The sequence below is a fragment of the Erinaceus europaeus genome, chromosome 13 (assembly GCF_950295315.1).
Source record: "Erinaceus europaeus chromosome 13, mEriEur2.1, whole genome shotgun sequence".
NCBI classification, from domain to species: domain Eukaryota; kingdom Metazoa; phylum Chordata; class Mammalia; order Eulipotyphla; family Erinaceidae; genus Erinaceus; species Erinaceus europaeus.
Window position 1 is genome coordinate 48,962,537 of NC_080174.1, and position 26,759 is coordinate 48,989,295.

Sequence of the window (26,759 nt, forward strand, 5' to 3'; positions counted from 1 at the left end):
GGCCCCGCGGAAAGCGACTCCGCGCTTCTGGATAGGCTGAGGCCTCGGCTTCCCCGCCCACCTCGCCTTTCGGCGCGTCCCCATTGGCCGATGTTGGCGCGAAGGCGCGCGAGTCGGCCCTCACGCAGGAGCCGCAGGAAACAATAGAGGCCGCGCGCGCAGAGCGAGCGCCCGCTGCCTCCCGGCCCCTCCTGCAATACTCGAGCCCGGAATCCGTCCGGCTGGTCTCCCCGCCATGGCCGACAAGGAAGGTGAGAGTGTTGGAGTGGCCCCCGGAGGTCCGGGCTGAGGTGGCGCGAGCCCGCGGCCTCCCTCCGGCCTTACAGTGCAGCAGGCCCGACGCCGCTACGTGCCACCCCCATCGGAGCTGAGTGGAGATAGCGCCCCGCCGGCCGGGCTGACGGCGCGCCAGCTCCTCTAGCGGAGTCAGGGCGCCGCTGGCGGCGGCGGCCCGGGGGTGTTTGATGCGTTGCCCGCGGTCCTCTGTCCCCGTCCCTCCAGGGTCGGGGCTCGGGCCTCCGGCTCCGGCGACTCACTGGGCTCACGGGCTGCGCGGCCTGGCGCCGGCGCGAGCGAGTCGGGCCCCGCGGAGGAGGAGGGGGAGGACCGAGCACCTCCGCCCTCGGGAGGTTCGCGCAGACCCCCCTCCATTTCAGAGCCGCGTTCGGGAGCCGAGCCGCCAGCTGGGGAAATATCCTCTCGCTCTCCGTTTGTGCTCCGTGGCTGAACTTTATTTATTTATTTATTTATTTTAGCAGCCTTTGATGACGCAGTAGAAGAACGTGTGATCAACGAAGAGTATAAGATATGGAAAAAGAACACGCCTTTTCTGTACGACTTGGTGATGACCCACGCTCTCGAGTGGCCCAGCCTCACTGCCCAGTGGCTGCCAGATGTGACCAGGTGATGTGCGTCGCTTGAAAGTTATTTTTGTGTCTTCTCAGTGTAGGTTTTAGACCGGTTTGCCCCTGCTTTTCTCTCCAGTCCCGCCTAAATCTATTGAAGACGTTCTGGTTTTTTTGTTTTGTTGTTGTTTTAGGACAAGACAAGACAAAATATACAATTGCTTTGTAGTTGACTTGACAACGGAAGACTTGTTGATGCTTCGTTTTACTGATAGTGGGTTAAATGTCCATATTGCAACTATAATTGATCAGAAAACAATATGACTTAATTAGCTTTCAGAAGTAATGAGTCCCGGTCTTTGGTAGTAGTTGCTTAATTCAGAAATGATGTGTTTAAGTTTAAAATGCAGATGTAAACTATTACAATTATGTGAGCTGAGAGCAGATTCAGAAAACACAAGGCAAAAGGATTTTCATCTAAAGTGTGTGTATATATATATGGAATGTTTTGTTTTGGTTTTTTGCCTCCAGGGTTATTGATGGGGCTCCTGGAGGCCATTTTTTCCCTTTTGTTGCCCTTGTTTATCGTTGTTATGATCTTGCTGTCCTCGTTGGACAGGACAGAGAGAAACAGAGGAGGGGAAGAAGACTGGGAGAGAAAGACAGACAGCTGCAGCAGACCTGCTTCACTGCTTGGACTCCCCTGCAGATGGGGGCTGGAAACGGGGTATTTAGCTGGTCCTTGTAATCATGTCTTTCTTACCTTTAATAGGTAGGACTAAATATTTGACTTAATTTTACTGAGATGGCAAGGGGTTAGCGAAATCCTAGCTGTTGGAACAGTAGATTTTTCACTATAAAATTTTTTCACTAATTAGATTAACATTTGAAAATGGCATTGTGTGGCCAGAGAAATAGTTTAAATGGTCGTGTGGGATTTGTACTGAAGTGGCTTCTCTCTGGCTTCTCTCATGTAAAACTTCCCCAGAAAATATTAGTCTATTTTGCTGGATAACTGGGTGCCATCAAAGCTCTGGTTTTAAGTTGAGGTATGGTTGATAACACCCTCTTCAGCTTTACTTACTTAATTTTAATTATGATGGAGACAAACTGGGGTGGGGGCACCTATAGTCTGTTCATGGCTGGTGAAGCTTAACCCCTTGCAGGTGGGGACCAGGTGCTTGAGCTGGGTCCTTGTGCCTAGTAACTTACCGTTTTATCAGTGCCACTGGCCAATCCTTCAACTTTATTTCTAAATAGGAGGAATTTGATATATAAGTTTCATAGATAACTTTAGAATGAGGCTGCTACCCTTAGATTTTAAGCAGGTGGTAGTGAGCCTTGGGAGGGAGGTGAACCACTCATTGGTCGAGCACAAAACTTGGAAGCGGCTTGTATAGACCTCCCAGTTGCATCTTAGCACCAAACTTGCCCAGGTACTCAGCTCTCTCATACATGAAGTATATCTTTTCTAGGGTAGGCTCTGTCCTATAATATATATATCCACTATAATAATATCGATAGATTTTTAAAATATTCCCTTTTGTTGCCCTTGTTTTATTGTTGTTGTAGTTATTATTGTTATTGATGTCATCATTGTTGGATAAGACTGAGAGAAATGGACAGAGGAGGGGGAGAGAGAGACATCTGCAGACCTGCTTCACAGCTTTGTGAAGCAACTCCCCTGCAGGTGGGGAGCCAGGGGCTTGAACCAGGATCCTTACTTATGTTGGTCCTTGTGCTTTGTGCCACCTGCACTTAACTCACTGCACTACCACCGGACTCCCAAGTGGTTTTATTTTTGTCTAGTGGTGTTAGTGGTTATTCCAGCAAACGCTAGAAGAAGAAGTGGTTATTCCAATTATTTAGGACCTTATGTTAGCGTATTTAATTAGTGGTAATTGATTCCAGATTTGTGATTGTGCTAGATTATATTAAACCAGTGGATTCCTAATGTTTAGCTATTTCATTCATTTATGCTAAATCACTGTGACGTTCTCCCCCTCACTAATCCCATAGGAGCACCTTTTCTTTTTCTTTTTTTTTTTGTATTTATTTATTATTGGATAGAGACAGAAATTGAAAGAGGTGAGGAGATAGGGAGGGAGAGAGACACCTGCAGCCCTGCTTCACCACTCGAGAAGCTTTTCTCCTACAGGTGGGGATCAGGAGTTTGAACACCTTCATCTTTGTACACTGTGATGTGTGGGGTTTTTTTATGTATATATCCCTTTGTTAGGATTTGCTGTATCATACACAATACCATAATTTATGTATTTATGTCCTTTGACATTATTTGTATGTAGCTGTGTCACTGGCGATGGGTGGTTTTAACTAAGTGTTGTGTGTATGTGTGTGTTTCCAGAGCAGTGCAAAGCAGCCATGATTTTTATTATTTTTTTTTAATTTCCTTATTGGGGAATTAATGTTATACATTCAACAGTAAATAGAATAGTTTGTACATGCATATCATTCCCCAGTTTTCCATATAACAATACAACTCCCACTAGGTCCTCTGTCATCCTTCTTGGACCTGTATTCTCCCCACCCACCCACCCCAGAGTGTTTTACTTTGGTGCAATATGCCAATTCCAGTTCAGGTTCTGTTTGTGTTTTCTTTTCTGATCTTGTTATTCAACTTCTGCCTAAGATCATCCCATATTCATCCTTCTGTTTCTGATTTATTTCACTTAACATGAATTTTTCAAGGTCCATCCAAGATCGGCTGAAAACGGTGATGTCACCATTTTTTATGGCTGAGTAGTATTCCATTGAATTATCTTTATTGAATAGAGAGAACCAGAAATTGAGAGGGTAGAAGAGATACAGAAGGAGAAAGAGAGACACCTGCAGCCCTGCTTCACCACTTGCAGAACTTTCTCTCTGCAGGTGGGGATCAGGGGCTTGAACCCGGGTCCTTGAGCACTGTGACATGTGCACTCAACCAGGTGTGCCACCACCTGGTCCCAGCAAAGCCCTGGTTTATGGTGGTACAGGAGATTGAACCTGGGACGTTGGAGCCTTGGGTATGGAAGTCTTTTGCATAACTATGATGCCATCTCCTCCTGCCCAAGGAGCCCATAGTTTTAAAAAGCTAATATATTGAATGCACTGATTGGCAGTGTGTTTATCAGAGCAATGCTCAGCTCTGGCTTTTGATCCTGTGGGGGATTGAACCTGAGACCTTGAAGCCTCGGGCATGAAGGTCACTTTACAAGACCATTTTCCCATAGCAACCTTTGAATAGCAAAAATGTGAACTAAATACAAGGCTGAAATCTGTCTTTAATTTTAGTAGTTTTCTACCTTGGCAGATGGAAGTAAATCTTTCTGTAAACAAACTTTGATGTTGGTCCAGATGCCCTGTTTTGTTTTGTTTTCCCCTGATTTTTACATGTAGTTTACTCATAAAACTTAATTTTTGTTTTGTTTTGTTTTGTTTTGTTACCAGAGCATTGTTCAGCTCTGGCTTATGGTGGTGTGGGGGGCTTGGACCTGGGACTTTTGAGCCTCAAGCATGAAAGTCCGTTTGCATAACCATTATGCCTTCTACCCCAAAACTTAATTCTCTTTTTTTTCTTTTTAAGATTTTACTTATTAATGAGAAAGATAGGAGAGAGAAAGAATCAGACATCACTCTGCTACATGTGCTGCCCAGGATTGAGCTCAGGACTTGATGTTTGAGAGTCCGATGCTTTATCCACTGTGCCACCTCCCGGACCACTTTTTTTTCCCCCCCTCCAGGGCTTGGTGCCTGCACCACAAATGCACTGTTCCTAGAGGCCATTTTGTCCCCCATTTTTGTTGCCCCTGTTGTTGTTATTGTTGCTATTGCTGCTGCTGTTGGATAGGACAGAGAGAAATGGAGAGAGAAGGGGAAGACAGGGAGGGAGAGAGAAAGACAGACACCTGCAGACCTGCAGGTGGGGAGCCAGGGGCTCGAACAGGGATCCTTACCTAGTCCTTGCACTTTGCGCCACCTGCTGCGCTACCGCCCAGCCCCCAAAAACTTAATTCTTGAAGATAGAATTATTTACAAGCAAACAATTAAAATTTACATTTATGATTCTTTAGTACTTCTTTCTCCCTAGCTGCTTTTCCTTCCTCTTCTAAAGTTAAAATATTCTGTTTTCTATTAACATCTATCTTTCCTCTCTGCCTGTAGACCTCTGCAAAGAATTTGTTAGTATTTTCTTTCTTTTTTTTTTTTTTTTTGGATAGGACAGAGAAATGGAGAGAGATGGGGAAGACGGGGAGAGAAAGATACACACCTGCAGACCTGCTTCACCGTCTGTGAAGTAACCTCCTGCAGGTGGGGAGCCAGGGGCTCGAACCAGGATCCTTACTCCTGTCCTTGCACTTTGCGCCATGTGTGCTTAACCTGCTGCGCTACTGCCTGGCCCCAGTATTTTATTTTGTTTTATTTTATTTATTTGTTTATTTTTAACCAGAGCACTACTCGGCTCTGGTTTATGATGGGGGGGGATTGAACATGGGACTTTGGACTTCAGGCATGAGAGTCTCTTTGCATATCCATTATGCTATCTACCTTTGCCTGTTAATATTTTAGAGACCTGAATTCTTTCTGTAGCTGCCTTTTTTGATACAGCCAGAAGTCAGAGGGAAGGAGGTGATGGGGAGGGGGGAGGGGGAGGGAGAGAGATACCTGCAACACTGCTTTACCAGGTGCAAAAGCTTTCCCTCTGCAGGTGGGGACCAGGGGTTAGAACCTAGGTCCTAGCACGTTGTAACATGTGATTAACTGGGTACACCACCATCCAGCCTCTTTTGCTGTCTTTTTCTTTCTTGAGAATCCATTTATAAAGCTCAATTAATTCTACTTGTTAATAGTTTTCTCATCTAGACCAGAGCTTCTTTGATACATTTTTATCAGAACTCTGCTCTGGCTTGTGGTGGTACCAGGAATTGAACCTGGTAATTCAGAGCCTCAGTCACCCCATAAGTTTCTGATTCAGTAGGTCTGGAGTAAATCTGAGAATTTGTTTAATTCTGAAATAATTCAAATGATATTTGTGTTACTTAGTTTTTTCCCATGGTTCATTGTTCCTGTTGAATGCAGTTCAAATGCCTTTAGCTGGTATGCAGTACTGATTTTAATGTTTTTCTAGTCTTTTCTCAAAACTATTTCCCATATCCAATGTCACTGTTGGACTTCGGTTGTGATTCTGTTAATAGTTGTGTGGTTTTAGCTAAGGTGCTTGGTTTTCCTAAACTTAGTTATCTTCATCTTTGAGATGGATTATTGGGCTGGTAAATAGCCCACTTGGATATTGCGCTGCTTTGCCATGTGCACATCCCAGGTTCGAGCCAGGCCCTCACATTGAAAGAAGCTTCAGTGCTGTGGTCTCTTTCACTCTGCCTTTCTGTATGTATTCTCTCTCTTGGGGGGGGCTGGTGGGGGGTAGTGTTTGAATGATACCAGGTTTGCAGTATGCTTAACATGCTTAATATGCTTAACACTTACTAGACCTCGCCTTGCCCACTTTCCTTTTCTTACAACACTGTTTTGGGATTCCTTATCTTCTAGGTCTTAACTCATTTTGAGATTAGTTCAGCTATTACCTGCTTCATGAGCATTTCCTCCATTCCAGAGATGATCCTTATCTATTAACTCCCAGATTCTTGTGTGCCTTTCCTGTTGTATATCTGCTTAGTTTGTTTACATGGTTAATTTCCCCCTGGTGAGTTTTTGCTTGTCTGTGTGGTACTAGCAGTAGAACCCAGGGCCTTGCCTTTTGCAAGGTATGCACTCTTTCAGTAAGCTAAATTTGGTCCCCCTCCCATTGTTTTTTGAAGACAGAAATCATGTCTTCCTCAATAATGTATTTTGTGGCATTTGGAGCGATGTGTTCTTTATTAGGCACTTAGTAAATATTTGAGTTTTTTGTCTAGTGTTATTTCCACTTTTACCTTTTAATGAGGCTAACCTAATGAATAACCTAAAATATTAGTGTTCTAAACATTTACTTGCTTTCGCTGTACCCCTTTGTAAAAACCGAGTAATTAATTTACCTTTTAGTTCTTTAACTATTTCCCCAAAGTAATTATAAAGTTTGTGCTAAGAACTACCTATAGGGAGTCTCGTGCGGTAGCACGGCGGGTTAAGCACACACGGTGCAGAGTGCAAGGATGGGCCTAAGGATCCCAGTTCTATGGATCCTGGTTAGAGCACCCGGCTCCCCACCTGCAGGGGAGTCGCTTCACAGGTGGTAAAGCAGGTCTGCAGGTGTCTTTCTCTCCCTGTCTTCCCTTCCTCTCTCCATTTCTCTCTATTCTAACAGTGACATCAATAACAACTACAATAAAAAACAAGGGAAATAAATAAAGAAAACATAAAAAAAAGAACTACCTGTAATGCTGGAGAGAGAGCATAATCATTATGCAAAATACTTTTTTTTTTTCTACTTCTTTTTTTTTTTTTTTTTACATGCATAACATTCCCCAGATTCCCATTTAGCAATACAACCCCCACTATTTCATTCATCATTTTTCATGGACCTGTATTCTCCCCACCCACCCACCCACCCCAGAGTCTTTTACTTTGGTGTAATACTCCAATTCCATTTCGACTTGTGTTTTCTTTTCTAATCTATGCAAAATACTTTCATGCCTGAGGCACTCAGGTCCCAGGTTCAGTCCACAGCACCACCATAAGCCAGAGCTGAGCAGTGCTCTGGTCTCTATCTTTCTCTGTATTTCTCACTAAAAAATAAAATATTAAAAATAAAACAACAAAAATTACCTACAGCTAGAAAGAGAGTTTTCATCAGGTATGGTGTGTGCCTTGCCTTGACATCACACCAGAGAAACTTAGTTGGTGCTGTGGTGTCCTCATCTATCTAGATGGAAAACAGTAGACCTGTGGTCCAGGAGGTGGCACAGTGGATAAAGCATTGGACTCTCAAGCATGAGGTCCTGAGTTCAATCCCCAGCAGCACATATATCAGTGTTGTCTCATTCTTTCTTCCTCCTATCTTTCTCATAAATAAATTCTTTAAAAAAAAAAAAAATACGGACCTGGGAGCAGTGGAGTTGTATATGTGCAAGGCCCCTTCAGGCTGCTTAGAATACAAAGTACTATAATGTTCTTTTTGTATTTTTGAAAGATATTATGGGTGGAGGGTAAAATAGCATAATGGTATGCAAAGACTCTCTTGCCTGAGGCTCCAAAGTCCCAGATTCAATTTCCCTACCACCATAAGCCAGAGCTGAACAGTGCTCTGGTGAAGGAAGGAGGGTTGATTGGTTAAAAGTAGAAAATGTGAGGCCTGGAGGGTGAGTTGAGTGCACACATTAGTGTGTAAGGACCTGGGTTCAAGCCTCTGGTCCTTACACCTTTGGGGGGCTATTTCAGACAGTGAAACAGGTGTCTCTTTCCTCACTATCTCTCCCCCTCTCCAGTTTCTCTTGCCTTGTCAAATAAAATAGGAAAAACTGGCCACTAGGAGAGGTAAATTCATAGTGCTGGCACCAAGCCTTAGCAGCAATCCTGGAACCAATAAAAAAGAAAGAAAATTAGAAAATGGTACTCTTGGGGAAGGGAAGAAAAAAAAAAAAAAAGAAAAGAAAATGGTACTCTTGGCACAAAGTGCAAGGGCCGGCGTAAGGATCTGAGTTTGAGCCCCTAGATCCCCACCTGCAGGGAAGTCTCTTCATAAGCGGTGAAGCAGGTCTGCAGGTGTCTATCTGTCTCTCTCTGTCTTCCCCATCTCTCTCCATTTCTCTCTGTCCTATGCAACAACAAGGGCAACAAAATGGGGAAAATGGTCTCCAGGAGCAAAGGATTTGTAGTGTAGGCACCCAGCCCCAGCAATGACCCTGGAGGCAAAAAAGAGAGAGAGAGAGAAAAAGAAAATGGTGCTCTTAATGACTTTCTCCTCAATAGGAGGTGGCACAGTGGATAAAGTGTTGGACTCTTACATGTTTTATTTTAATGAGAGATACAGAGAGACACCGGAGCACTGCCCAGCTTGTTTGAGCCTGGGACTTCTGAGCCACAGGCAAGAGAGTCTCTGCATAACCATTATGCTGTCCACCCCCACACACACCTTTTTTTTTATGCCAGAGCTCTGGCTTATGATGGTAAGGGAGGTTGAAGCTGGGATTTTGGAGCCTCAGGCCTGAGAGTCTTTGATAACCATTATGCTTATCCACCCCACCACCACCATACACAGTTTTATCCTGTTAATGAGTAAATAATTTTTTTAAATTTTTCTGTATTTATTTATTTTCCCTTTTGCTGCCCTTGTTTTTTTATCATTGTTGTAGTTATTGTTGTTATTGATGGTGTTGTTAGATAGGACAGAGAGAAATGGAGAGAGGAGGGAGGAGAGAAAGATAGATACCTGCAGGTGGGGAGCCAGGGGCTCGAAACGGGATCCTTATGCAGGTCCTTGTGCTTCCTGCCACATTCGCTTAACCTGCTGCGCTACCGCTGGACTTCACAAAAAAATTTTTTTTAATGGCTTCTCCAAAAACCTGATTGTAATGGTGTTTTTGTTGTTGTTTTGCATAGGTATATTAACTGATTCCTGGTCTCTTGGTGTTACTAATTTGAATAGTGACCATATTCCATATGAATACCTTACAGACCAGAAGGGAAAGATTTCAGCATCCATCGTCTTGTCCTGGGGACCCACACATCAGATGAACAAAACCATCTTGTGATAGCCAGCGTGCAACTCCCTAATGATGATGCTCAGTTTGATGCTTCACACTACGACAGTGAGAAAGGAGGTAGGAATATTAAAGGGGAAAGAAGGGTTGGCGAATTGTGTGTGGGTTGTATCTTTCATATCTGAATTCTGGTTTTTGTTTTTTAATGGGTGTACAGGGAAGCTGGGCAGTGACTCACCCAGTAGAGCATGTGCCTTACCCTGTGTAAGATCCCAGGTTCCAGCCCTCTGCCATTACAAGTGAGGACCTTATGAAAGGGAAGCTTCACAAATGTTGAAGCAGTTCTGTGGTATCTCTCATTTCTCCTTTTGTCTTTCCCATGGTTGTGTGTGTGTGTGTGTGTGTGTGTGTGTGTGTGTGTGTGTGTGTGTGTGTGCGTGTGCGTGTGTGTGTGTGTGTCATATAAGACACCATACCCAGTGTATTTATTAATTACTATGTGTATCTGTGGCAGAGAATCTTCTCTCTAAAATTCAGGGGAGAGGGGCTGGGTGGTGGCACACCTGGCTAAGCACGTGTTACCATGTGCGAAGAACTGGGTTGAAGCCCCCAGTCCCCACCTGCAGGGAGAAAAGCTTCATGAGTAGTGGTGCAGTGCTGCAGGTATCTGTCTGTCTTTCCCTCTCTGTCCCTGTTCCCTCTCAATTTCTGTCCTATCAAAATAAAGTTTATTAAATTCAGCGAGGGGAAAAAATGCAAGGTCTTAGAATGGACAATAATGATAAAGATTTAGAAGCACTAACTTACATTACCTTCTGGCTTAAAATTGTAGAAATCTCTTAACCATGGCAATAGTTAATATATATAAAACTTAAATGAGGGAGTTGGGCGGTAGCGAAGCGGCTTAAGCGCAGGTGGCGCAAAGCACAAGGACCAGTGTAAGGATCTCGGTTCGAGCCCCCGGCTCCCCACCTGCAGAGGAGTCGCTTCACAGGCGGTGAAGCAGGTCTGCAGGTGTCTAGCTTTCTCTCCCCCCTCTGTCTTCCCCTCCTCTCTCCATTTCTCTCTGTCCCATCCAACAACAATGACATCAATAATAACTATAACAATAAAACAAGGACAGCAAAAGGAAGTAAATAAATATATTTTAAAAAACTTAAATGAGTAGCCCAGAAAGTAATGCAGTGGATTTTTAACAGTGCATACATGTTTATGAAAATTTATAAATAAGCAAAATAAGGTTAACAAACAGGAGGTACATAGTGGATAAAACATTGGCCTCTCAAAAAGTTTAACAAAGTTGGTAATAAAACGATGCTGGGGGTTGGGCAGTAGCTTAGCGGGTTAAGCACACCTGGCGCAAAGTGCAAGGACTGGCGTAAGGATCCCGGTTCAAGCCCTCGGCTTCCCACCTGCAGGGGAGTCGCTTCACAGATGGTGAAGCAGGTTTGTGGGTGTCTGTCTTTCTCTCCCCCTCTCTGTCTTCCCTATCTCTCTCCATTTCTCTCTGTCCTATCCAACAATGAACGACATCAATAACAAAAATGAGAGTTGTGGGGTGTTGGTGCAGCAGGGTAAGTGCATGTGGTGCAAAGCACAAGGACCTGCATAAAGATCCCGGTTCGAGCCCCCGGCTCCCCACCTGCAGGGGAGTCACTTCACAGGCGGTGAAGCAGGTCTGCAGGTGTCTATCTTTCTCTCCCCTCTCTGTCTTCCTCTTCTCTTTCTATTTATCTCTGTCCTATCCAACAACAACGACATCAATGACAACAACAATAGTAACTACAACAAGGGCAACAAAAGGGAAAATTAAAAAAACAATAACAATAATAGCCACAACAAGGCTAAACAATACGGGCAACAAAGGGGTGGGGGGGAATGGCCTCCAGGAGCAGGTGCAGGCACTGAGCCCCAGCAATAACCCTGGAGGCAAAAACAAGGACAAACAAACAAAAAAAAAGGTGCTGTGGTGAAAAAATTAGTCACTCAAAATGTTATCTTATTTTGGAACTACAGTTAACCACCAATGATAAACCTAAGGACTTGTCTGAATTACTTTCCCCAGTCAGAAGTAAAAATAAGTGGATTTTCTTTATAATAGTTCTTAAGCTCAAGTTACTACCAAGATGTAGTAGATTCTTCTTACTGAGATTTGTATACCAAAAAATAGATATTGGCTTCTTTCTTTTAAAAAAATTTTCTTTTTATTTATTCCCTTTTGTTGCCCTTGTTTTTATTATTGTAGTTATTGGTTTCATTGTTGGATAGGACAGAGAATTGGAGGAGAAGACGGGGAGAGAAAGATAGACACCTGCAGACCCGCTTCACCACTTGTGTAGCGACTCCCCTCCAGGTGGGGAGCCAGGGGCACGAACTGGGATCTTTATGCTGGTCCTTGTGCTTTGCGCCATGTGCGCTTAACACACTGCACTATCGCCCGACTCCCTAAATATTTTTATTTGTTTATTACTTCATAGAGGCAGAGAAAATGAAAAAGGAGAGGGAAAGAGACAGATACTTGCAGTCCTGCTTCACTGCTTGTGAAGCTTTCCCATTGCAGGTGGGGACCAGGGGCTTGAACCAGGGTCCTTAGCCACTGTAACGTGTGCATTTAATCAAGTGCGCCACTGCCTGGCCCCTATAGATGTTGTTCTTTTGGCTTCCGATTTCTTAACAGGACTGTCATCTGCAGTTAATCTTTGTTTTTATTTTTGTTTTACCAGAGCACTGCTCACCTCTGGCGTATGGGGGAGTTGAACCTGGGACTTTGGGGCCTCAGGCATTAGAATCTGTTTGCATAACCATTATTGCTATCTTTCCCCATCTTGCAATCATTTTGTTCATTACAGGTTTTTCATTTGATTGTTGATATGCGGAATGCAAAATAAATTATTAATATAAAGATCAGGGGCTGGGCAGTAGCACAGAGGGTTAAGCACACATAGTGCAAAGCGCAAGGGCCGGCGTAAGGATCCCAGTTTGAGCCCCCAGTTCCCCACCTGCAGGAGGTTGCTTTGCAAGAGGTGAAGCAGGTCTGCAAGTGTGTATCTTTCTCTCCTCTCTGTCTTCCCCTCCTCTCTCGACTTCTCTCTGTCCTATTTAGCAACAACAACAACTACTACTACAAGTGCAACAACAAGGGAAAAATGGCCTCCAGGAGCAGTAGATTCATAGTGCAGGCACTGAGCCCCAGCAATAACCCTGAAGGCAAAAAAAAAAAAAAAAAAAACCAGATCAACAGGCATAATTTTTATGTCACTAACTCAAGTGTGTAACTAGTAATGATTACTGAAAAATTAATCTGTGAGAAAGCACAGTGGAGGGGAGAGGACACTGAATTTAGAAGATGGAGTTGTATCTGTGTTCTTTATAGATGTTTGGTGACAACCCATTATTAGATAATGTGATATACAAATATTTTGCCCCAGTTGCTGAGAACCAGAAGATGGCTTATCCAGTAAAGTGCACACACTTTTATTTTTAATAAAAAGATACTATTTATTAATGAGAAAGATAGGAGAAAGAAGCAGATGTCAGACTACAACAATAAAAAACAAGGGCAACAAAAGGGAATAAATACATAAATAAATAAGTAATAAAGAAAGAAGCAGATGTCAGTCTGGTACATGTGCTGTGCTGTTAGGAATCGAACTCAGGACCTCCTGCTTGAGAGTCCAGCTCTATCTACTGTGCCATCTCCTAGACCACAGGCACACACACTGCCATGCTCAAGGAACCACTTTCAGGCCACTGGCCACTACTTTTAGGGTATCATGCAAAGGGGATGCTTTGCAAGAGGTGAGGCAACATTGTGGTGTCTGTCTGGAAAAATGAGTCTACTGCTAAAGATGAAATCGCAAAGTTGTGTGAAGCCCTGGCAGGAAGAAAGCCTTTTATAAAGGACATGGACTTGAGAGGCCAAGAGTTGGCGTACACAGTAGAGCATGTATTGTCTCCTCCCTACCCCCACCCATCTTCCTTTCCCTCTGGGGTGGGGGGCTGTCAGCAGGAATAGTAAAATTGGTGAGCATGAAGTCTTGGAGGCAAGGAGCTATAAAAGAACATGGATTGGGGTGTCAGGCGGTAGTGCAGCGGGTTAAATGTAGGTGTTGCAAAGCGCAAGGACTGGCATAAGGATCCAGGTTCTAGCCCCATCTCCCCACCTGCAGGGGAGTCGCTTCACAGGCGGTGAAGCAGGTCTGCAGGTGTCTGTCTTTATCTCTTTCTCTCCCCCTGTCTTCCTCTTCTCTCTCCATTTCTCTCTGTCCTATCCAACAACGACGTTAATAACAACAACTACTACAGCAATAAAACGAGGGCAACAAAAGGGAATAAGTAAATATTTTTTTTGAAAGAATTCATTTTAAAAAAAGAACATGGATTGGGGGCTGGGCGGTAGCACAGTGGGTTAAGCGCACATGGTGCAAAGCGCAAGGACTGGCGTACAGATCCTGCTTTGAGCCCCTGGCTCCCAGCCTGCGTGGGGGTGGGGGGTTGCTTCACAAGCAGTGAAGCAGGTCTGCAGATATCTTTCTCTCCCCTCTGTCTCCCCTGCTCTCTCAATTTTTCTCTGTTCTACCCAACAACAACAACAGCTATAACAACAACCATAAGAGCAACAAAATGGGAGAAATAGCCTCAAGGAGCAGTGGACTTGTAGTGCTGGCACTGAGCCCCAGCAATAACCCTGGAGGCAAACCCCAAAAAAGCATGGATTTGAGATTGCTGTTCTACTCAGTAACTGTGGCTTTGGATAATCGTTTAGCCTCTCTGAACCTTATTTCCTGTCAGATGAAGATAAATTGTCTTTAAATGAGATTTTTAACTATATAAGGCCATTTTCTCCATTTTGTTGCCCTTGTTATTGTTATTCTCAGCATTTCAGTTGCTGTTGTTCGATAGGACAGAAATTGAGAGAGATGGGGAAGACGGGGGGGGGAGAAAGAGACACCTGCAGACCTGCTTCACCACTTGTGAAGTGCATTCCTGCCCGTGGGGAACTGGGGGCTCAAACTGGGATCCTTAACACTGGTCCTTGTGCTTTGCACCATGTGAGCTTAACCCGCTGCGCTACCGCCTGGCCCCCTCAAAGCGGATATTCTGATGAGTAATAAAAGTCTAGCTTGGACTACAGTTGACAGCCTTGATACCCCACGCCTGAGGAGCCTGTTCGTGGGTGAGCAGTGTCAGGTTCCTCTGTCAATAAAGGTTATTGGTCAGTTAAAAAAGGGGGAGGGAGCATGACACAGTGTAAAAGTTAGCTCCATTATCTGCCCCAATAGGTCTCTATTATTAATAGCAGGCATTGTTCTTGGTACTTGAGCTAGCCTGGTATGTTGGGCATGTTTCTGTGCGTGCATTAATCTACCTCCTTTTGATGACTGCTGACCTGTAATAGTCCTTGTTTTCATTTATGTGCGTAAGTGGGATTCTGGGTCAAGAACAGAACATTTTCAAGTATTACTGATACTGCAGATTGCTTTGCATTGCAGCTGGGAGTTAAGGTGGGGGTTGGGAGATAGTGCAAAAATACTTCTTGTCTGAGGCTCTGAGGTCCGAGATTCAATCCTCAGTACCACTCAAAGCCAGAGCTGAATAATGTTCTGGTAAAAATTAATAAAGTAAAATAAATTTTAAGGTCTGGCAAAGTAGCTCACTTGGATAGTGTGCTAAGCCATTTCCAGCCATTGGAACAAATTTTTTAGTGCTGTGGCTATCTTACTCTTTCTGCCTCTGTCTCATCCTATCTGAAAAAGTCAGCCTGAAGCTTTGAAGCCTTGGAAACAACAAAAAAAGGAATTTACCAGGAAAGATGGAATAACTGTGATATATGACTTATATGTAAGACTGTTTTTTTAAATTTATTTTAGCCTCTGGGGTTGTTGCTGTGGCTTGGTGCCTGCACCATGAATCCACTGCTCCTAGAGGCTTTTTTTTTTTCTCTTCTGTTGCCCTTATTTTTTTTTTTAATCATTGTGGTTGTTGTTGGATGGGACAGAGAGGAATGGAGAGAAGAGGAGGGGGAGATGGGGAGAGAAAGATAGACACCTGCAGACCTGCTTCACCTCTTGTGAAGTGACCCCCCACAGGTGGGGAGCCAGGGGCTTGAACCGGGATCCTTATGTAGGTCCTTGCACTTTGCGCCACCTGAGCTTAACCCACTGCACTACCGCCCAACCTCCATATGTAAGACTTTATGAGCTACCTTGTAGATAGACTTTGGAGGTTCATATGGTCTTGCCGGTAGTGGGGGGTAGATCTTTCCTAAGTCTCAATGTTTTTGCCCATTGATTAAGTAGGTAGCTTCCTAATTTATCCTTGCTCTTGGATGAAAAGACCTAGACTCTGAATTATTTTTATTTTTGCCACCAGGGTTATTGCTGGGACTCAGTGCCTACACTATGAATCCACTGCTCCAGGCAACCATATTTTTCTTTTTTTTATTTGACAGAACAGAGAGAAATTGGGAGGGGGAGAGCAAGGAGAAAAGAAAGACACCTGCAGACCTGCTTTATCACTCACGAAGCATCCCCTTGCAGATGGGGAGTGGGGGCTTAACCAGGTGTGCCGCTGCCTGGACCCTCTGAAATCAGTTTAGTTTTTGTTAATATTATTCCTTTTTGTTGCCCTTGTTTTATTGTTGTAGTTGTTGTTGTTATTGATGTTGTTGTTGGATAGGACAGAGAGAAATGAAGAGAGGAGGGAAAGACAGACACCTGCAGACCTGCTTCACTGCTTGTGAAGCGACTCCCCTGCAGGTGGGGAGCCGGGGGCTCGAACCCGGATCCTTACGCAGGTCCTTGTGCTTTGCGCCACATGTGTTTAACCCTCTCGCTACCACTTGACTCCCGAAATCAGATTTTTAAACCCTAAAAAATAGATGTAAAGCATTGCTTCAGGCTGTTACCAAAATCTGCACATAGTAATTTTATTTCTAGTTATTGGAAACAAGTTGCGGGGGGGGGGGGGTTGTTACTATTCGGCTCTGCTTTCCTAAGCAACATCAGGGAATAAATATATGATAGAGATGAAAGGGAGAGAGACACCATAGCATTGTCTTGCCATCCATGAAGATTATCATCCTTGCAACTGGGAAATGGGCCTGAAGTCCTAGGTTCAGTCCCCAGTACCCTATGTACTGGAGTGGTATCCTCTACCTCACATGAATGAAATAGCTCACTTGGATAGTACACTGCTTTGTGTGCCACCCAGGTTCAAGTTCAAGCCTAGCTCTCATCACATTAACTTGGGTGCTGTGATCTCCTTCACTGTGCCTCTGTCTAAAAATAGGAAGTAGTAGACAACCAGTGATGGCTGAGTGATGCTTGATCTGTCTCTTCCTTTCATTAGAAACTGGGCGGCCAGAGAGATAGATCACTTTGTCATGAGCACCACCCAGGTTTGAGTCCTAAAACACCAAGTGAAGGTGCTATGTACCACTTGGGGTGTGTGTGTGTGTGTATGTGTGTGTGTGTGTGTGTATGTGTAGTGTGTGTGTGTTTTACTTGAATGAAAAGGTGACCTGGTGCATCTCATAGGCAAAGTATGGGCTCAAAAATAATTTGGTAGAAATCAGAATGATTGTTGCCTACTGGAGGCTTCACAACTGTTTGTGTTTTGTTTGTTTGTTTGTTTATGAAGATGAGAGTATTGATTTAAAATAAAAAACAGGAATGAGGCCAGGCTGTGGCACACTGAGAACACGTTCCAAAGAGCATGGGATTTGAAGTTCCATTCAGGAGGGGAGTTTCCTTAGTTGTAAAGCAGTGTTGCGAGTTTATCTCTACCTCCCCCTTTCAGTTTGTTTCTATTGAATAAATATGTAAAAATTAGGCTCTCAGGGAGCTGGGCGGTAGTGCAGTGGGTTAATCGTACGTGGTATAAAGCGCAAGAACAGGCGTAAGGATCCCTGTTTGAGCCCCGGCTCCCCCCTGCAGGGGGGTTGCTTCACAGGGTGTGAAGCAGATCTGCAGGTGTCTCTCTCCCTCTCTCTCAGGTGTCTTCCCCTTCTCCCTCGATTTCCCTCTGTCCTGTCCAATAACAATAACAACAGCAAGGGCAACAAAAATGGCCTCCAGGAGCAGTGGATTTGTAGTGCAGGCACTGGGCCCCAGCAATAAAATTGGAGGCAAAATAAAAACTAAAAAAATTAGGCTCTCCCATGTCAAAACTGATAAAAGGCCAAAATTTTATGGTTTATTATAATTTTCTTTTTAAAAATATTATCTTCATTTATTGGATAGAGACAGCCAGAAATTGAGAGGAAGGGGGAGATAGACAGAGGGACACCTGCAGCTCTGCTTCACCACTTGTGAAGCTTTCCCCCTGCAGGTGGGGACTGGGGGCTTGAACCTGTGTCCTTGGCATTATAACTTGTGCACTCAACCAGGTATACCACCACCTGGCCCCAAAAGGCCAAATTTAAAGTGTATGTATTGCGGGGGTGGAGAGGTGCAGTGGAGAATCAGTATTCCTGTTTTCAAATGAAACACTGTATGTACAACTGAGGCTTAGTAATGTGTATCTGTTGGGTTATCGGGAAAGTCATGATGCACATTTGCACAGAAAGTCATGAACCCTTTCATTTTACTATACTTTTTTTTACTACAGTTAAAGAAACCCTCAGTTTGAGATGTATACCCAATACCAAAATAACCCACATTATATATATGATGACCTCTTCTGAAAACCCCAAATTTGACGCCTTGCACTGTGTGCCAGAGCTAAGTGATCCTCTGATCTCATAAAAATGGTTATTTCTTTTGCTAGGACAGGGAGAAATAGGGGAGGGGGACAAATATACCTACAGTACTGCTTCACTACTTGTGAAGCTTTCCCCCCCTGTGAGTGGGGACCAGGGATGTTTTTTGTTTGTTTGTTTGTTTTACATTTTATTTTTCTGGGGTGGGGGGGTGGGTGTTCAGGTGCTATAGAACATGATAGCAGAGGAGGAGCTAGATGGGGGTTTAGATTGTTATGTGGAAAACTTGAGAAATGTTACACATATACAAACTATTGTATTTTATTGTTAACTATAAGCCATTATTCCTCCCAATAAAGAAAATATGTTTTATTTTTTAATTGTATTTGATAGGGATAGAAATTGAGCAGGGAGGGAGAGAGAGACACTTGCAGCACTGTCCACCACTCATGGAATGTCCTCCCTGCAGTTGGGGACTGGGGGCTTATTCTAAAAGTGGGTTTTTTTTTTAAGATTATTGTACTCAGTCTGTAAAACTTGTATAACAGTATTGTAGAGCATTTATAAGTTACTTTCACAACTTTATAGATAAGTTATTTGAGACTCAAGACAAATTGAACATCTTTGTCACAACTTTATAGATAAGTTATTTGAGACTCAAGACAAATTGAACATCTTTGTCAATCTCAAAGCTAGTAAGTGGCAGAGCCGGTCAGGTCTTGATCTGACATACCTTCTGTGATTTGTTTTGAGCAATCATTAAATACTTTTGTTTATCTGTTACTTTGCCAGGGTTACATAATCAAATATTATATCGTTTAACACTTGATAATAGTACTTGGGCACTCTCCTTCAGTGCAGTTGTTCTTGTCTACCTGGTTTATTTCAACCAGGCACTAAGGTTGGTAAGTGTAAGTGGTTAGTTAGGAAAATGGATTAGCCGTTGTAGTTCTGTTTTTCCTCACTGGACTAAGAAATGCTGCAAGGAGAAGATACAGTATGGTATTTCAGAAAGGTCGCCTCAACTATACTATATTTTAGGCCTTTTTTTTTTTTAAGATTTTATTTATTTCACATGAAAACAGTGAGAAGCTAGAGCACCACTTTGGCTCATGTGGTGCAGCAGCTCAAACTGGGAGCTTCAGGTATCTAAGTCCTGCACTCTGCCAGATGAGCATGTCGACTCTATAGATTGGCGCCCTACTACCACAGCAGTAGGGGAAGCTTTGCTGTTGGAGTGTGTCTACCTGAAAAAATAACCCCAGAGCAACAGTCTCTACAATGGCCAAAAAAATAATACTGAAAAAGTTACGAGGCCAAGTAATGGCTCACCTGGTTGAGCGCACAGACTCCATCCAGTACGCAGGAACCCACGTCAAGCCCCTGGTCCCTAGGACCTGCAGGGAGGAAACTTCAGGAGCAGTGAAGCGCAGTGCTGCAGGTTTCTGTCTCTTCCCCTCAGTTCTCTGTCTCTCTCCAAAAAGATAAAGTAGGAAAAAGAAAAGGGTAGCTTAAGAGTGATGGAAATTTTGCCAAGGAAAAATGGTCTAATTCTGAAGGGGAGTTCGTGAAGTTCTAGGCTGAGTCAGAAAGATGAGGACTCTGTTTAGGTTCTACCATAGTTATCAGTAAATCAACCTGTGTGAGCTTTTTAACCCATGGAAAGTTTTTGAGATAATGCCTATAGGATTGTGGTAAGAGTCAGATGAAATTGATTCTTGGTCTAAAAGCATGTCTGGATTACGACATTATATCAGCTAATAAAAGTCTTGTGAGGCTGGGTGGTGCCGCACATGGTTGAGCGCACATGTTACAGTATGCAAGGACTCAAGTTCAAGCCCCAGTCCCCACCTGCAGGGAGAAGCTTTGCTAGTGGTGAAGCAGTGATGCAGGTGTCTCTCTGTCTCTGTCTCCTCTTCCTCTCGATTTCTGATGGTCTCTATGCAATAAATAAAATAAAGATGATAAAAATTCTTACCTGGTTAAGCGCACACATTACAGTATGCAAGGGCTCTTGGTCCCCACCTGCAGGGAGAAGGCTTCACAAGGCTGCAGGTGTCTCTGTCCTTTCTCTCTCTCTCTCTTTTAATTTTGCTCCCTCCCCCCTTTGTTGCCCTTTTTGTTTTATTGTTGCAGTCATTGTTGGATAGGACAGAGAAATGGAGAGAGGAGGGGAAGACGGGGGGGAGAAAGATAGACACCTGCAGACCTGCTTCACCACTTGTGAAGCGAGTCCCCTGCAAGTGCAGAGCTGGGGGCTTGAACCAGGATCTTATGCTGGTCCTTGTGCTTTGTGTCAGATGCGCTTGGTGCCTGCACTATAAATCCACTGCTCCTGGAGGCCATTTTTTCCATTTAGGATAAGACAGAGAGAAATTGAGATGGGGAAGATAAGAGGGGGAAAGATAGACACTTGCAGAACCGCTTCATCATTTGTGAAGTGACACCCCCCGCCCCTGCTTGAACTAGCGTCCTTATTTATGCTTTGTACTGTGTGCACTTAACCCGGTGCACAACCACCCGGCCTCCTATCTATTACTCTCTCTATCTTCCCCTCCCTTCTCAATTTCTGTCTAAAGAGAAAATATTTTTTTTAATTGCTGTGTTGTACTTTGAGTGATGCTAAGAGTACCTCTAGCTTTTTCACCATTTGCAATTTATCTTATTTACAGAATTTGGAGGTTTTGGCTCAGTTAGTGGAAAAATTGAAATAGAAATCAAGATTAACCATGAAGGAGAAGTAAACAGGGCACGTTATATGCCTCAGAACCCTTGCATCATTGCAACAAAGACTCCGTCCAGTGATGTTCTTGTTTTTGACTATACAAAGCATCCTTCTAAACCAGGTACCTGCTCTCTTTTGTTCAAATACAGATCATGAGTTGCTGTTGGAATACATTTCTCAACTCAATCTTAAGTTTAATTGCTTGTTCTTTAAATAATTAACATTTTAACATTAAATAATTAACATCTGGCGTATATGTTATGTGTGGATAGTCATTCTTTACATAGAAACATTAAGAACTTGAAACATCTTGGTTAGAAGTCCATTATGTTTAGTAGACCCAAAGGCACTGGGCTTGAAAGTCTTAATGCATCTGGTATTTTTCAGACCCTTCTGGAGAGTGCAACCCAGACTTGCGTCTCCGTGGACATCAGAAGGAAGGATATGGACTTTCCTGGAATCCAAATCTCAGTGGGCACTTACTTAGTGCTTCAGATGACCATGTGTGTATCTTACTCATTTTGAACCAAATCTGGGCTAGTTATCAGTTTCATTTCCTGAATCATGTAAAGTAAGGTTCTTCCGTTTATATAAATTGTTATTTTTAGGGAGTCAGGCGGTAGCGCAGCGGGTTAAGTGCATGTGATGCAAAGCGCAAGGACTGGAGTAAGGATCCCTGTTCGAGCCCCTGGCTCCCCACCTGCGGGGGGGGGGGTCACTTCACAAGCAGTGAAGCAGGTCTGCAGGTGTCTGTCTCTCTCTCCCCCTCTGTCTTCCCCTTCTCCATTTCTCTCTGTCCTATCCAACAACGACATCAACAATAATAACTACAGTAAAACAACAAGGGCAGCAAAAGGGAATAAATAAATATTTTTAAAAAGAATAAAAATTGTTCCTTTTACATTTAAGACCATCTGCTTATGGGACATCAGTGCTGTTCCAAAGGAGGGAAAGGTGGTGGACGCGAAGACCATTTTCACAGGCCACACAGCAGTAGTAGAAGATGTTTCCTGGCATCTGCTCCATGAGTCCCTGTTTGGATCAGTTGCTGATGATCAGAAACTGATGATGTGAGTAGGATCAATTTTAAGTTTGTCTATAATATTTAAACATTATGTTTAAGTATCCGTTTCAATCTTTCCTGTTTTGTTTTTCTTACTAAAGCTGGGATACTCGTTCAAACAATACTTCAAAACCAAGTCACTCAGTTGATGCTCACACCGCTGAAGTGAACTGTCTTTCTTTCAACCCTTATAGTGAGTTCATTCTTGCCACAGGATCAGCCGACAAGGTCAGTTTGGGGGTTGTTTGTTTTGTTGTTTCACACAGGTTGAGAGGGGAGACACCACAGTACTGCTCTACCCTCTGTGGGACTTTAGCCCTGATGTCCTGGATGGTGACTGGCTTGACTGCAAGCCATCACACATGGTAAAGTGCACTGGGTGATCTGTCTCTTGACCCAGGTCAGTTTATTGTTAAAGAAAATGTTGGCTGGATTTGTCTGAGCCCTTATCCCCACCCCCATGTACAATGTAATGGGTTTTCTTTTCTCATCAGTGATTGTGCTTTCCTTTTTGCAGACTGTTGCCTTGTGGGATCTCAGAAATCTGAAACTTAAGTTGCATTCCTTTGAATCACACAAAGATGAAATATTCCAGGTAAGAAACTTTTAAAGATTGACTTATGGGCAGGGGTAGATAGCATAATGGTTATACAAAGAGACTTTCATGCCTGAGGCTCCCGAGTCCCAGGTTCAGTCCACCTTACCATCATAAGCCAGAGCTGAGCAGTGCACTGGTTAAAAAAAAAAAAAAAAAGACTGGGGTGGGTGGGTGGGAGAATACAGGTCCATGAAGGATGATAAATGACATAGTGGGGGTTGTATTGTTAAATGGGAAACTGGGGAATGTTATGCATGAACAAACTATTGTATTTACTGTTGAATGTAAAACATTAATTCCCCAATAAAGAAATAAATTTTTTTAAAAAAGAGAGAGACTTAAGTAATGAGAGAGCTAAAGTACCATTCTGGCATATACATTGCAGGAAATGGAACCTGCAACCTTGTGTTTAAGCATCCAAAACTATCCACTGTGCTGTTTACCTGTCATTTTTATTTTTAAAAAATCTTTATTAGATAGAGATAGCTAGAAAACGAAGGTGGGGAGGGGAAAGAGAGACCTGGGCTCAAACCCAGGTCCTTGCACATTGTAACGTGCCCTGTGTATTTACTACTTATTGCTAGAGCACTATGAGGAATACGTTATAAAAATCTTTTCCAGTCAAAGAGCTTACATTTTTATAGAGAGGAAAGTCCATTTAGAAATGTTATAATAGGGAGTCGGGCGGTAGCGCAGCAGGTTAAGCACAGGTGGTGCAAAGCACAAGGACCAGCATAAGGATCCCAGTTCGAGCCTCTGGCTCCCCACCTGCAGGGGCATCGCTTTACAGGCGGTGAAGCAGGTCTGCAGGTGTCTGTCTTTCTCTCCCCATCACTGTCTTACCCTCCTCTCTCTATTTCTATCCTATCCAACAGTGACAACATCAGTAACAGTAATAACTACAACAATAAAACAACAAGGGCAACAAAAGGGAATAAATAAATATTTTTTAAAAATTTTAAATGCTATAATAGTACAAGGACCCAATTTTAAGCCCTCAGTCCTCACCTGCAGGGCAGAAGCTTCATTGGTGGTGGATCAGCGTTGTAGGTGTCTCTTACAAATGAATAGGCAAAAAAAAAAAAAAATTCATTGTCAAGTACCTATAAGGGTGGTCAAAATTAGTTCTGTGAAGGTAGCATTTTTATTGATGTACTATTTTTATTTGATACTTAAATGTGATTTTTAGATATTTTCCTGTTTTTTTTAATTGACAGTCTTTTACTTCATTTTTATGTATAGGTTCAGTGGTCACCACACAATGAGACTATTTTGGCTTCCAGTGGCACTGATCGCAGACTGAATGTCTGGGATTTGAGGTAAGTCATGTATTAGTTACCCTTTCTGGGATTACTTGATTTATGCCTTCCAAAATTTGTTCAGGGTAAATTTATTTTTAACTTTTAAAATGCATCCTTTTTTGCTAGCAAAATCGGAGAGGAACAATCCCCAGAAGATGCAGAAGATGGACCACCAGAGTTACTGGTATGTTAAAATATAAAACCACGGGGCTAGGTGGTGGCGCATCCGGTCACAAGGACCCAGGTTCAAGCCCTTGATTCTCACCTGCAGGGCGAAAGCTGCATGAGTGGTGAAGCAGTCCTACAGGTGTCTGTCTCCCCACCTCAATTTCTGTCTATCCAATAATAAAAATAAATATATACATATATAAAACCATATTGATAGTCTATAATTTATTGTTTCTGCTTTTCAAATCTTTGTCTTCCTTCTTCCTTTCAGTTTATTCATGGTGGTCACACTGCCAAGATATCTGATTTTTCCTGGAATCCCAATGAACCATGGGTGATTTGTTCTGTATCAGAAGATAATATCATGCAAGTGTGGCAGATGGTAAGTGTGTGTACTCTTTTATTTAGGGGAGATTACATAAATTAGACATATAGGGATCACTACATGGCAGAGAAAGAGAATCAAGCATCACCTTGACTCATATAATTATGGGCACCATTCTCTGACCCCATACTTGCAGGTCCAGCGCTTTGTTCCCTATGCCACCTCCTTGGCTACAATTCTTGGTGCTTTTTTTTTTATATATATATACAAATTGAAGGGGGAGGGAGAGAGATAACCTGCAGCACTGCTTCACCACTTGTGAAACTTTCCCACTGCTTGTATGGACTGGGGGCTTGAGCCCTGGCTCCTTGCACACTGCAACCAGGTGTGCCAGCACATGGCCCCTTTACATTCTTGACTTTGTTTTTCTTGCCTCCAGGGTTACTGCTGGGGCTCAGTGCTAGCACTATGAATCCACTGCTCCTGGAGGCCATTCCCCCCCCCCCTTTTTTTTTCCACATTTTTTTTTAATTGGATAGAACAGAGAAAGGGAGAAAGACACCTGCAGACCTGCTTTGCCACTTTTGAAGTGACCCCTCCCCCTTGCAGGTGGGGAGCCAGGGACTTGATCTTGGATCTTTGCACAGGTGTTTGCACTTTGTACCCTGTGTGCTTAACTTGGTGTATCATCACCCAGCCCACTGTTACTTTTTATTTAACTCTGATGTTTTCCCAGTTTAACATACTTGAAAAATAGAATTCACAGCACTGGAAGTGATGCAGTGGGTAAAGCAAATGGACTCTCAAGAAGGGGGTTCCTCAGTTCAGTTCACAGCATTACATGTGCCAGAGTAGCACTCTGGTTCTCTTTCATTAGTAATCTTTTAAAACTAGCTCTCCTTTGTTCACCCCATGTCTGCTAAATTTGACGGTTTTTATATTGTCTGCCTTTGCAGTGTTTTACTCTCATCTTTCAACACTATCACCTTGAAGATAGTTGCACTTTGAATGTATGTATATGTCATCTGTTGTTGCCCAAAATACTAACAAACACAATAGTTGCAACAGAGATCATATGACTCAGTCTATCTCCCTGACCTCTAAATTGTTTTTGAAAACTTAACTTCAAGTAGTAACCTCTGTACTTACTAAGTAACGTGTTCTTTTTTCTTATTTTGGGACAGGCAGAGAACATTTATAATGATGAAGACCCTGAAGGAAGCGTGGATCCAGAAGGACAAGGGTCCTAGATACATCAGCACTCCTTGTGATTTTAGACTCCCCTTTTTCCTTCTCAACCCTGAGATTGATTTGACACTGGTTTTGAGACAGACTTTGTTCAGCTCTCCCTCTATATTAGGTCAACAATGCTATTAGCTCAGAGGGTATTTTCTAAATACTAACTGGGGGGAGGGGGGCTTGACTCAGCAAACCCACAGACTTATATTTAAATTTTCAGGAATTTTCTAGTAACAAAGGTCTGAAGTGGCCACAGAAAAGGGGAATGTTGTGTGTGGTTATTTTTCTTCTTAAGCTATATATCCCCAAATTTTCCAGACTTGTTGAAGGAAAGACTAGAGTAAATAAGGAATAGAGCCAAGTGAGGTAGGTGTCTGAGCCATGAAATAAAAATAGTATAAGATATCCTTTTTTTATTCAGGAAATGGGGGAGATTGAAGTCATCAGTTCCTGTTCTAAAATCTTCGAGACTGATTTCAGAATACACATTTCCTATTTAGACCATTCTCAGTGTCTCAGTTAAGTCAAAACTTAATGTTCCTCATCCATATATTTTGCTTGTTAGTGTATTTCTTGAGCTGTTCTCATATTTCTTTCCTTTCTGTGAAATGGTTTGTTTGTGTTTTTTTTTTTTTTTTAACTTGGGACTGCCAAGTTGTAAAGATATATGTTTTTGCCTGACAGTTATACCACAGGTAGGCTGTTAAGTTGAGAAGAACTTGTATTTGTTTTAAAATTTAAATTAATCCTGAATGAGAGTTGCTTTCTGTTAAAGGAGTTCTTGACTATTAGTTTGATACCATCTCTCTTTTGGGTGACCTGTTTCACCAGCAGGCCTGTTACACACAATGACTAACTGTGTAAGTGCTTATAATGAAATAAATTGCTTTTCTATATAATCCAGTGCTGGTGGGTTTTATTTATGTAACATTCATAGAACAGCAGTCTCTTGACATCTAGAAGGGTTATATAGGTGACAGTTTTCTGTGTGTTTGTTTGTTTGTTTTTACCAGAGCACTGCTCAGCCCTGGCTTTTGGTGGTGCAGGGTATTGAACCTAGGACTTTGGAGCCTCCTTCTCAGTGGTCTTTACCCAAGAACAGGATTAAAAATAATGGACTCGGAGCTGTAGAAAAAAACTTTTTCCCATGGAAAATAA

The 26,759-nt window shown here is 43.0% G+C and overlaps 1 protein-coding gene, 1 long non-coding RNA gene and 1 pseudogene across 3 annotated transcripts in view; all 3 read left to right on the top strand.

Annotated features, from left to right (window-relative positions):
- On the top strand, positions 1–26,500 carry RBBP4 (RB binding protein 4, chromatin remodeling factor). Of its 2 annotated transcripts, none has more exons than XM_007523250.3 (12): positions 1–251; positions 759–903; positions 9,456–9,601; positions 20,855–21,028; positions 21,295–21,410; positions 21,817–21,977; positions 22,072–22,198; positions 22,488–22,565; positions 23,811–23,887; positions 23,996–24,053; positions 24,309–24,419; positions 25,547–26,500. In XM_007523250.3, the coding sequence occupies exons 1-12, from the start codon at positions 236–238 to the stop codon at positions 25,610–25,612; spliced, it is 1,275 nt and encodes a 424-aa protein (XP_007523312.1). In that variant the 5' UTR covers positions 1–235; the 3' UTR covers positions 25,613–26,500. The 2 variants fall into 2 exon arrangements, with proteins under 2 accessions (XP_007523312.1, XP_007523311.1); XM_007523249.3 differs by having other exon boundaries at positions 3–251; positions 756–903.
- The window catches only part of LOC132542810 (uncharacterized), a 383,400-nt gene that overhangs the window by 268,769 nt on the left and 87,872 nt on the right, over positions 1–26,759 (top strand). The window lies entirely within an intron of this gene.
- The window catches only part of LOC132542807 (tetraspanin-31-like), a 50,571-nt pseudogene that overhangs the window by 18,414 nt on the left and 5,398 nt on the right, over positions 1–26,759 (top strand).